Raw genomic sequence first — 12198 nt, 5'->3', positions numbered from 1 at the left:
TTCTAAAACTCTATTTATTTTTAATTAAAAAAACCTTTTTAATTTATTTTACGAAAAATGGGGTGTTACAAAAGTGATATCTCTAGATTCCATAATAGAATCATTAGAAATTTTGGACACTTCTAAATTGACAACCAATAATCTATAAGTAGTATTCTGCAAAGAATATCCAACAAACACAATTAACAATTTTTGATTCAATTTTGATTTTCTTATGAATAGGGATGTTAACCTTTGCTAGACACCCCCACACTTTAAGATATTTCAGATTTGGTTATCTTTTTTTCCATAACTCATAAAGGGGTTTTCAAAAATAAAATAAAATTATAAGGTACCATAGTAAGAATATGACTTGCAAAATATAAAGTTTCACCCAAGTGTTTATTTTATTGTTTTGTGTGTTGTATTTTCACATGTTTATTTTTTTTAGCAAGGAACTATATATAGAGAGGCAACCAGTCACCAAACCAACGTATAACAACAAAATACTTGCAGCAATAACGTTAAACAACAAAAAATAAAAATCAAACAACAAACTTCCTAATCTTAAAGACCTGTAATGTTCACAAAGGAATCTGACAAGTAAAGGATAACTTCCAAAGATTAATATATAAATAGAAGTAATTAGATGCTTTTAGTTTTTCACATAGACTAATTCTAAAAGAATTTTATCTTTACAAAACATAATTGATAAATAAAATATATTTTAATTTCAAATTTTAAATTATAAGAAAATATTTTCCAACTATCTCCCACTAATTTAAAATTTAAGGAAATGAAATCATATAAAAACATTTTTAATGGAGCATAATGCATTGTGTTTTCACCCGTACATTCTTCAGGCTTACTAGAAACATACTTAATTATGTTCATGACATACATTTTAATAAAATAGAATGCTACTGCAGAAAAAACTATACAAGAAGAAAGTAGCTTTTCTCTCTAAGATTGTTAGAAAATTAAAATAAAATAAATGAGAAGAAAATACAAAGTTTAAACTAAATAACAAAACAATTATAGCAAAATAACTTCCAAATATGATACAACATGAATCAACAATTCAATATATCATACAATAAGCACAAAGGAAAATAATTTAAGAATTTTTTTAATTAGTCTAGGTTGAAGTATGCAAATGTTATCCTTAAAGGGAAAACACTCACACTATATTGATAGAAAAGTCTTATTGCATTCCTCTCCCAAGATAGGACAATCCGTTGATTTTAATCGTGTGCAGCAAAAGAATCGTCAAACCTTATGAACACCAATACTCTTGCTTTCAAAATGATAATTTTTATAAGAAAGGAAAAGAAAAATTTTCAGAGGAAAAAGAAAGCAAATTATTTTTTTTCTACTTATATGTAAAACAAATGTAACAAACTCCATTAGCCCACTAAAAATAAAATATAGGAATTCTAATTTTAGGCAACACATTCTAAAATAAATATTTTATTTTATAAAAACAAAATTAATATAAGTAATATATTTTTATAAATTTTAAATTATAAAACAAATATTTACTCACAAGTTCAACAAAACTAACTTTTGGCTATGAGAAAGAATAATATAAAAATCAGGATTAATCTCATCAATTATGACTATATAAAAAGAATAATAAGTAAGTAGATAGTAACAAAGCTCACGTCCTGCCAGAGTCAAACCCAGGTCGCTGGATTCAAAGTTCAGAGTGCTAACCACTACACCATAGAACCGAGCACGTACAGCAATCTTTACCCAAAATTCTAATTTCCTTTTCTTCCATTTTGCCATGTAGAGAAAAAAAGAAAAGAAAAGAATTCTTTATTTATTTATTGTTAACAATGTGTTAAAAATTTGAGTATATCCATGACAATAGATAAAAAAAAAAATACTCATCTCAATAACTGTTTTTTATCTCATTTTTTTCTAAACCATTTAACATCAATCGTCTTTACATGATTTAACTAAAAATAATAATAACTATCTGCAAATGAAGAATACAAAATTTAGATTACTCATTTAATGTTCTACCTCTCAACAAAAACTTCTTGGGTCCCTCATTTTTCCACTCTCTTCAAACACCCACTAACTTGTTTTCCCTCTTTCATATTTTCACTCTCTTCAAGTAGTGCTTCACGTTTTCTCCTTCCCGTGAATCAATCACTAGCTCCTCGACGTAACTACAACAACAATCGCATCTTTCACTGTTCACGATTTTCGCGCCAAAACCATGAAGCTTGATAGCTCTAACGACCAGGCTCCTCTCGCCGCTGCATGACGACGACACCGACGACGACCAGGCTCCTCGCGCCAATAAGTTTATTTTCTTTTTCTATAATTATTTTAAAACTCGTGAACAATGATTGTGATTGGTTACGTTTCAAATGTATTTTTTTTATTTTTTACATTGACAATATATACTATATATAATGCATGATCATTAAACTAGCTAAAAAGAAAGCTTACTAAAGGAGGATGTGTGATATTAAAAATAAAAATTGGTGCCAAAAAATTGTATGCATTTGTTAAACAAGCACTTCCAATTTTTATTCTAATTAGATTTGTACCGGTGTGTGATGTGAGAATATACAAAATGTAAAAAAAAAAAAAAATAAGGTTATCAACTGATGGGATAGAAGGTGCTTAAAGGTGAATGGAGAAGGGAGACTGAAGAGGTCGTGAGTTCGTTTTTAGTCGAAAAGTCACATTTAAATTTCTCACAAAATAAATATTTGATAAAAAAATGAGTATATAAAATATATAATATTTTACTTGTATATTATTAATCATTCTCAATTTAATAATAATAATAGTAGTAGTAATAATAATAATAAATATATTATTTATTTACATCAATTTATATTTTAGTAAATAGGTTAGTAATTTGCTTCGGAAAATACTAAACTATTTACTTAGTGACTTGAAAATTCAATTGGAATTAATTTTATGATTAAAAACATATTATATCAAATAATTAATTCTCTCAAATAACATTAAACAAGATTTTATGTATATTTTTATTTCAGTTTATTTAAAAATTATAAAAATAAAAATATAAAATTAAATATAAAATATTAGGAATACTAAAGGTCAAGAAACATATAAATATATTAAATTAAATAATAAATTAAAATAATTTAGAAACTAATAAAAAAAATCAATGTAAAATTTTAATAAAAAATATTTATCATATTATGCATATATAGATTTTTTCATCATTCCATTTATTAATTACTGTTATATTTTGTTTCTATTAATTTTAAAATTCTATAAATAATTTTAAAAATATTAGAAAAATAATTTAGAAATGGAAAGTCAAGAAACATATAAATATAATAAATTAAATAACTTTCAAAAATTAAGAAATACGCCATATGAAAAATTTAATAAATAAATTTTCATCAATTCATCAAGATAATTTATTAATTACTATTATTATACTTTTATTTCTGTTTATTTAGAAATTCTATAAATAACTATAAAAACATAAAAAATCAATTAAAAATATTGAAAATACCAAAAATCAAGAATTATATAAATTATCTAATAAAATTAAGTAATAAATTAAATTATTTATGAAATTAAGAAAAATTCCATGTGATAATTTTAATAAAAAAATCTTTATATAGTATTTAAAATATTCATTATTTCGTAAGGATAATTGTTAATTGTTATTCTACTTTTATTTCAGTTTATTTAAAACTGAAATAAATAACTATAAAGGTAGAAATGAACTAAATTTAAGAATTAGATATACAAAAATTAAAAAAAAAACATATGAATTGAATGAACTAAATTATGTAATAAATTAGAATAATTTAAAAATTAAGTAAAATTCCGTGTGACTATTTTAATAAAAAGTAGTTAGAATTATTTATATAGATATTATCATCATGTCATAATTATATTAATCATCATTATACTTTCATTTTTGTTTATATACAATATCTATAAATGAACTATATTAAGTAATACATTAAAAGAATTTAAAAATTAAGAAAATGGCATGTGACAATTTTAATAAAGAAATTATGTAGTATCTAGATATTCTCATATTTTATAAGGACAATTTATTAATTATTATTATAATTTTATTTCTGTCTATTTAAAATTCTATGAATAACTATAAAGGAGTAAAACAAATGAAATTAAAAGATAAGAAATAGAAAAAGTCAAGAAACACATAAATGAACTAAATTAAAATAATTTAAAAATAAAGAAAAAATATGTGACAATTTAATAAAAAATATTTAGTATTGTATATTTATATATTTTATCATTTCATTATGATAATTTATTAATTATTAGTATACTTTTAATAAAAAATAATTCTAAAGTTTTATTTTATTTATTCTTAAAATAAAAAAATCTATATAAGACTCAAAATATTTATATGTTTCAATGTTAATTTTTAGAATAAATTACAACAATATTCTCTGAGTTTTTATGTAATTACATAGATACTTCCTATTTTTTTAATCATTAATTTGATAAAAGCTGGTGTTCTTATAATTTATTCTAATTTTTATTCATAGTTTTAAGTGAGAAGAGATACATGAAATTATTCAAGTAATTCAAAACGTGAAACAAACTAAACAAAACACACAGAAAAACGATCCAACCGGTAATATTAGACAAAACAATGAAAGAGAAGCGACTTAAGTACTCTCTGACACTATGGAAATTCTAACAACCTAGGCAGTCAAAAGATGAAATTCTTTAGTACACAATTTTGGGTATGAATTATTTGAAGTAACATTATCAGTGCATGAGATTCTAACTATTCAATAGTACATTATATATGTAACAAAAGTATATCAACATAATATATTTTTATTTTAAAACTGAGATTTCAAAAAATAAACGGTGAGATTGTATCACTTGACATAGTCAAGTCTTTTTTTTTTTTTCCCCTTAAGAGAGGATCTATTCTTGCTCAATTTTTGGTTTTAAATACATCATTAAAAGTGTATCTTTCCAAAAATACAATTTGCATTATTATTGCTATTATTATAATTTTTATTATTATTATCGTTCATTTTAACTAAATTTTTAACCTATTAAGTAAAAAACAAAGTAAGATATAAACAAAAAATAAACAAAGTAAGATTAGTTGATAAAATTCATTTAATAATAATAATAAAAATCCAAAAAACCGTGTCGTTGCCGAGTCCCAAGTTTCTATCGAGAAAACGATGCCACATAATGATACAGATGGCTAAAGTTAACGCTACAACTTCCTCCGATTAAGATTTCCCGCGGTCGACTTTTACACGCATTAACCTTCTTAACAAACCACAACCCTTAGATGAAAATCCAACGACTCATATCTCATTTAGTAAATTAAACTGAAAAATACACATTTAAAATGCCAATCATTGGATCTATTTTCAACGGCCACATTTGATTGATTGCATGAATGTACAATAAGTGTGACTGCAGTTTCTAATTTGTTCAGCCGCCTGTGTCTCATTTTTTGGACTATAGTGTTAATATGTTATGCAATAATAATAAATAATAATCATAAGGGTAGCCCAGTCAAGTCAAACCCACAACCCTTGACCCATTTTTGTTGTGCATTTTTCTACGGTCAAAGGTCAACCTCCATACTCAGTCAGAAGCAGCTTCTTCCAAAGACATGGGTGATGTGTGTGTGTGTGCATGCCTCTCTTATCATACATAAAATGCTCCATTCCCTCTCTCTTCTCTCCCCAATTTCAAACCCAACAACAAAACAACACCAACAACTAACCTTTTTCATACCATAGTTCTTGAGTTGAGCATGTCTTTCAGTTTCACTGACCTTCTTTTTACCAACAACAATAACATGAACAGGGATGATGATCCCTTTGGACTTGAGTTTGCTAATAACTTCAAGTCAGCTTCACTGCCTCTCTCTCCTTCTTCAATCTACCCTTCTTATGCTGAGTTCCCTCCTGGTTTTGCCCCAACCACACAGTCATTGAATTCACACCACTTTTTTTCTTCTCAAAATGTAAGTTACAAGCAAATCAATTATTATCATCATTATTGTTACAATTATTATACTCAAATGAAAGAATTTTATCATGTATAGTAGTCTTAGTGCCTGTCTGTAACAGAATTGTCTCCAATAGAAAATAAATGTAGTCCCGTACCATATTAATTGTAAATATGATTATGATTGGTCTTTTGCAATTCCAATGTCATGTTGTTGGTCATAACTAATTGTAGGTCATTCTTGTTTTACATGTTGGTTTAGGACTTTAGGTGGTCTTTTGCAACTCCATTGTCATGTTTTTGGTGATAACTGATTGTGGGGCATTCTTGTTTTATAAGTATGTTTTAGGACTTTAGGTGATCTTTTGCAACTCGAATGCCATGTTTTTTGGTGATAACTAATTGTGGGGGTGTTCTTGTTTTATGTGTTGGTTTAGGTTCCTGCATCTTACACAACTGAGCCATCTTCTAGCATGAGCTTCAACATGAGAAACAGTTCAACTATGGGTCAACATGGAAACAAGGAGGAAGAGAGAAACTACTCTGACCACTCTTTCCAAACAAAAGCAAACCACGTGCCTCTCTTTCAATCTTCCACAAGCATATTTCAAGTGGTAGTTGTGTTTTCTTTCATGATAAATTTAACTTAAAGCACATGTTTTTTCTTGGTTATTTATTTGATCATTAAGGGGGGTGAGACGGTTTCTTGTTCAATCTGCTTCTCTTGACTTGGACCAGTTTGTTTTATTACCACCTGCTATTTGTTTAATGCGTCATTTTCTTTCACTTCTTTACAATAATTAATTTTTGTATTGGTTGGTACAAGCATGTTTGAACAATTCAAAACTGGTCTGTTGAATTCCAACTTGACAGAATCAAATTTAAAAGTATTTCCATGTATTTTCAGAAATTCTTTCTTACTTTCAAAAATAAAATATCTCTTTCTGTGCCAATTGAAACAAATTTTGTAGGCCATTGCAGTGTGCCTAATAAAAACGGTTTGAAGTAGACATGCCCAAAATTAAATGGCATTGAACTTACTTTACTTAACACATAAGAATTATCAGTAAGTTTCCAACATGTTTCCAGTCTTGAAAATCTGTCAACTTCACTCTAATGGTTATCAAACTACATAGTCACAATAAGCAAGTTGTGACTTTATTGATGCTTTGGAATGGAATATGCTAATCTTGGCACTTATTTATTTATAATCTTTGTTCCCCTTGAACAGCAGGAGCCACAAAAGAAACAGGACACAATGATATTCAATGAAGCTGCAAAGCAAACAGATTTCTCATCTGAGAGGACAGAAACAAAATCTGAATATCCATCCACTCAGGGCTTCTCAACAGCATTAGCCTCAATCAAACATGAAATACAAAGCAATTCTGCTCCAGGATCTGTTCAATTTAACTCCACTTTTGCTCCTAAGTCTATTAGGGAACAAAGGAGATCAGAAGATGGTTACAATTGGAGGAAGTATGGAGAGAAACAAGTGAAAGGAAGCGAAAATCCACGTAGTTATTACAAGTGCACGCACCCGAGTTGCCCAACAAAGAAGAAAGTTGAGAGGTCTTTGGAGGGACATATCACTGAAATAGTATACAAGGGAAGTCACAATCATCCCAAGCCACATGGTAGAAAAAATGGTTCTCAATCAATTCATCAAACTTCTTCGCCCTGCACCAACTCGGGGATTTCTGATCAATCTGTGGGAGATGAAGATCTAGAGCAAACATCACAGACTAGTTATTCTGGAGGGGGTGATGATGACCTTGGAAATGAGGCCAAAAGATGGTAAGATCAACAAATGACACTATATCACTCTAATGACCTGATTTGTATTGTTAAAATGAAACTACTTGGTGAACTTGATTTTAGTGTGACTGATTATGATTATGATTCTCATTATTGCAGGAAGGGGGAGAATGAAAATGATGGCTATTCCTATTCTTCTGCTGGGAGTAGAACTGTTAAGGAACCTAAAGTTGTGGTTCAAACCACAAGTGAAATTGACATACTTGATGATGGATATAGGTGGAGGAAATATGGACAGAAAGTAGTTAAAGGAAACCCAAACCCAAGGTATTTTCATCTTAGGTTCTAAAAGAAAAGTTTAATTGTGATGTACTAATAGTGTAAATTTGTTGGACTGTCAATCAATCAGAAATCGTATCTGAGTTTATTTTTAAGATAGTTATTACAAAAATCAACAAACTCAAAGCGATCTTTAATTTGATGACAGTTTAAAAAAGTTTGCATAGTTTATACTATTAGTATTAGTTCATTTCAATTAAACTCAGTATAATTGATTAGTTATATGGTTTCTATTGTTACAATTTCTATTATTGCCACTTAAGGCTATGAATTAAACAAAATATTCTTTCTGCAGGAGTTACTACAAATGCGTAGCCCCGGGTTGTCCAGTGAGAAAACATGTTGAGAGAGCTTCACATGACATGAAAGCTGTGATTACGACTTATGAAGGGAAACATATCCATGATGTACCATTAGGACGAGGAAACTCAAGCTATAGCATGAACAGAAATTCTCTAAACAACACCTCCAACAACACCAACACCAGCAATGTAACAGCTCCTGCTCCTATAAGGCCCTCAGCACTGACTAACTATTCTAACTCAGCAAGTTTCACAAACTCACTTCATGACACAAAGCAACCAACATCTGCAGGTCAAGAACCTTTTCCAATGGACTTGCTGCTGAGCCCTGGAAGCATCGGATTTTCGGCTAATGACTCATTCCTTCAGTCTTTTTTGTCAAAGAACTTTTAAATTTGGAAGCAGAAGAACACTAGAACGTTACACATAAAAATATCACTGATATGTTTATGTATAGCATAGGGGAATAGAATAAGAAAATCATGAGCATCTACTAATTTTAGTGCACTAAGATTAGAGACTAGAACTACAGCATTCTAAAGCTTGACAAGAGTTAGTCCTTGTTTCAACTTTCAATTTAGAACACCAGAACGTTACAATAAAAATATCACTGATATGTTTATGTATAGCATATAGGAATAGAATAAGAAAATCATGAGCATCTACTAATTTTAGTGTACTAAGATTAGAGACTAGAACTACAGCATTCTAAAGCTTCACAAGAGTTGGGCATTGTTTCAACTTTCAATTTAGTAATAGGAGAGACAGAAAACATGTTGACCTTGAATTCTATTATTCTTTTGTTGCTTTTGTTCAATTGTTTTCTAAGATTTATACTAGTTGTTGCCAATGTCTACTTTGGTATATAAATGTCTACTCTTACTAGTTATGGTTACTTTTGGTTGTGTTGCTGACTATAATTTTTTCAGTCAAAGTCCTTATTTGTGCAAATTATGAAATAGTCAGCGACTTCTGATTAGTCAGGAAAATGTTCATGCTGCTGAGAAATTCGTCTTACTCTAGAAGAAAGGCTGAAATTATACTTTTTAACAATATTTTTAACAATTGTTTTTACTATTAGATGGACCACACATAAGTCCTACTAAATAATAAATGAAAACAATTAAATAAGAAATGAAGCTTTTGGTGGACTTCCCTTGAATTTTCTCTAATTGATAAAAGAGCATATTAATGTGTTGTTAGCATTTATTATAATAATAATAATTCATATTATTATTTAATAAAAATAATTTAGTTCCAATGTTGGATTCTTTCAATCGCTCTGTTTATTTGTGTGTTCACTGTATTATATCCTACCAATTTCGTCATTAAAGGGAAAAGTATTATAATAATTAAATTAATTATTAAAAAGTCCAGTTCTAATGTTTGCTTCTTTTATTCATGGTCAAATATCACCAAATATATAAATCAAACGTGAGTTATTTTAACTTAACAAGTAATCTTGAGTTTAAGACCTAGGTATCTAACAACTATGTTAAATACACAGAAAAAGAGGTTTGCGACTTATAAGAATTCCATCTGGTTCAAAGGAGATTGTTTTCAATTAAAAAAAAAAAATACATGTAGTACAAAAATTACTGCCAAATTCCACATTAAAGAAAAAGTATCAACACCATCAACACAGTATCAAGTAGCACCAAAAAAAGTTGTATTTTAATATGAAATTGGTACAGTCTCATGTCTTATTGCAACACACGTGCACGTACTTAAAAGGGAAGGGGGGTTATTAATTTCTTATACTCACTTCTTCACACAAATCTACCAATAAATGGAAGTTGAAACATGATAGGAGATACTTTTAACTATCAAGGATGTTCATAGGAGTATAAGTTTGGGTAGAGAGTTTGTATCCTGATATAACAGCTGACAGTGCTAGACAGCAAAATGCAAAAAAGGAAAAGGCAATGCCTGCAGCTGCAGAGTCCGTAAATATATTGGTGGTAACTTCCCTCATTTCATCTGTTGCTGGAATCGCTGAAGACGTTGATGATATCAAGAGATATGCCACAACCTGAAACCAAACAATTTGCCAATCAACCTTAGCTAAAATTTGTTAACATTTCATAATCTATCAAAAGATAACATATAGAAGCCAGTGATATGGCCTTAATCCTGTTTGAGTAATACTATTTTTTACATAAACTTTTTAATATTTTTTTTATAAAATATATTTTAGGCCCTTCACTTTTTTTTTTTGTCAAAATTGATCTGAGACTTTTTAATTTTTTTTTTATTCAAAGGGAGAAATCAAACTTTAGTATTATAAAATTTATAACAAGTCACACACACTACTCAATCAGTTGAGTTAGATCTCTTTAATTTTGATCTTTTTTTTTATAAATAATTAATTTTGTATGTCACCCTAAATTATTATTTTACAATAAAAGAATTAAGAGAAATTTTAACTAAAATTTAAAACATCTAAAACACATTATACCCTTATTTTTATCTTTATCACATCCTTATTAGAATAACACTTTAGTCATCATTGATTACTAGAAGAAATAGTTTAGAATTTTATTCCTTCCGAAGGATAACACCAAATAGAAGTGTCTAGTTTTCAATCCAGCTTTTTAAACATTACTTGCTAGTGTAACTCACCACTAGTTAGGTTAAACTTCAGTCTACCACACAGCCAATAGGGACAAAAAAACTAATGCAATATTACAACCAGCTCATTAATTATTTTTCTTTTTAATCATCAGTCTTGTAAAAAATGTTCAGTTCAACTCAATTTCAACACTGAATTTGATTCCCCCGAAGCTCTCATTATTCAGAGAACCAAAGTTGAGTATAGAAATAGAGCACCAACGAACTAGTTGTGATGGGAGAAGAAAGAATGCCAAACCTGATCCCCAACAAAATCAATCAACCCTTCAGTTTTTGGCCGCATCAGGCTTTTCCCCGTGAAAAGTTCATGAACTTGACGAAACACTTGAACCACAGTGTACAAACTAGATAGAGCTGCCACAGCCAGCATGTATCTATAATCCAAAAATTCAAATTCAACTTCAACCACATTACTTCATCAAATGAAGAGTTTGATCACAATAAGTACAAATTTTTACATAATCAGCTAATTAGAAATTACAAGTATTGCTTTAATCGTAATTATGAAAAAAAAATCAATAATTTTCAATTATATGATAATATAATTTTTGTATGATTTAAGACCATGTAATCTCTGTTTGTGATGCATAATCGCATGTGTTACAAGAAGATTGATCAGAACCGCACAATCTCATAATGTTTAACAATTTTTCTAATATAAGTCTGTGTTGGTATATTGCAATTAAATTCTTAAGCAAAATCAAATTTTGACTAAAACCCATTAATCTTCAGCCAGATTCCTCACAAAACCACATCACATTTACAACCGAATTGAAAACAATAAAAGTTTCAGCTTGTACCTGTATTCTTCGAACTTGTCAAAATTATTCCAATAACCATGCTTGTTACTAGCCGTAAGAATGAGTGAAATCAAAGACATAAATAGAGCAATTCCTCTTAGCCCTAAAGAGCCTCTCCTTAGCATTTCTTTCCTCTTCCACCGCCGTAGGATGCCGGTGGTGTCGCCACCCGTTTCCGGCTCATGTTTGTCCACAAACAGCTCTGGCTGCACGTCAATGTTCATTTCTAAATTTTCCGAAACTGAAATCTTCTCTTTCTGGTCTTCCATGACACTCTTTGGATTCCAAGGTTTAAAGTTTAAACAACAATGAATTGATAAATGAAGACCAAAGTGAAGAAGAAGCACGCAAAGTTTGTTGTGAATGTGTCCGAACTTTTTATTTTGGAAACCGGTTTTATGGTTGTGTTG

General features: G+C 29.0%; 2 protein-coding genes across 3 annotated transcripts; one reads left to right on the top strand and one right to left on the bottom strand.

Moving 5' to 3' along the window:
- Positions 1-5657: 5657 nt before the first annotated feature.
- On the top strand, positions 5658-9252 carry WRKY5 (WRKY transcription factor 5). 2 transcript variants are annotated; one of them, XM_006573326.4, is made up of 5 exons: positions 5658-5974; positions 6396-6572; positions 7193-7755; positions 7876-8043; positions 8351-9252. In XM_006573326.4, the coding sequence occupies exons 1-5, from the start codon at positions 5762-5764 to the stop codon at positions 8748-8750; spliced, it is 1521 nt and encodes a 506-aa protein (XP_006573389.1). In that variant the 5' UTR covers positions 5658-5761; the 3' UTR covers positions 8751-9252. The 2 variants fall into 2 exon arrangements, with proteins under 2 accessions (XP_006573389.1, XP_006573388.1); XM_006573325.4 differs by having other exon boundaries at positions 5659-5974; positions 7190-7755.
- A 694-nt stretch (positions 9253-9946) lies between these two features.
- LOC100527392 (MARVEL domain-containing protein) lies at positions 9947-12159 on the bottom strand. Its single transcript, NM_001248509.3, has 3 exons — positions 11789-12159; positions 11227-11362; positions 9947-10389 (listed from the first exon to the last, which is right to left on the bottom strand). The coding sequence occupies exons 1-3, from the start codon at positions 12055-12057 to the stop codon at positions 10177-10179; spliced, it is 618 nt and encodes a 205-aa protein (NP_001235438.2). The 5' UTR covers positions 12058-12159; the 3' UTR covers positions 9947-10176.
- Positions 12160-12198: the final 39 nt, after the last annotated feature.

This window comes from Glycine max, chromosome 1, assembly GCF_000004515.6.
Source record: "Glycine max cultivar Williams 82 chromosome 1, Glycine_max_v4.0, whole genome shotgun sequence".
In the NCBI taxonomy this organism is placed as follows: domain Eukaryota; kingdom Viridiplantae; phylum Streptophyta; class Magnoliopsida; order Fabales; family Fabaceae; genus Glycine; species Glycine max.
This window is presented reverse-complemented; position numbering and strand designations above follow the sequence as displayed.

Bases quoted from the DNA above. Each gene is read 5' to 3' on its own strand.
- WRKY5 (XM_006573325.4), top strand. From the start codon at position 5,762: ATGTCTTTCAGTTTCACTGACCTTCTTTTTACCAACAACAATAACATG. The intron at 5,975-6,395 runs GTAAGTTACAAG...GTGTTGGTTTAG, and splicing joins ACTTTTTTTCTTCTCAAAAT to GTTCCTGCATCTTACACAAC. The intron at 7,756-7,875 runs GTAAGATCAACA...TCATTATTGCAG, and splicing joins GGAAATGAGGCCAAAAGATG to GAAGGGGGAGAATGAAAATG.
- LOC100527392 (NM_001248509.3), bottom strand. From the start codon at position 12,057: ATGGAAGACCAGAAAGAGAAGATTTCAGTTTCGGAAAATTTAGAAATG. The intron at 11,363-11,788 runs GTACAAGCTGAA...TTTGGATTATAG, and splicing joins GACAAGTTCGAAGAATACAG to ATACATGCTGGCTGTGGCAG. The intron at 10,390-11,226 runs GTTTGGCATTCT...GTTTGGTTTCAG, and splicing joins TTGATTTTGTTGGGGATCAG to GTTGTGGCATATCTCTTGAT.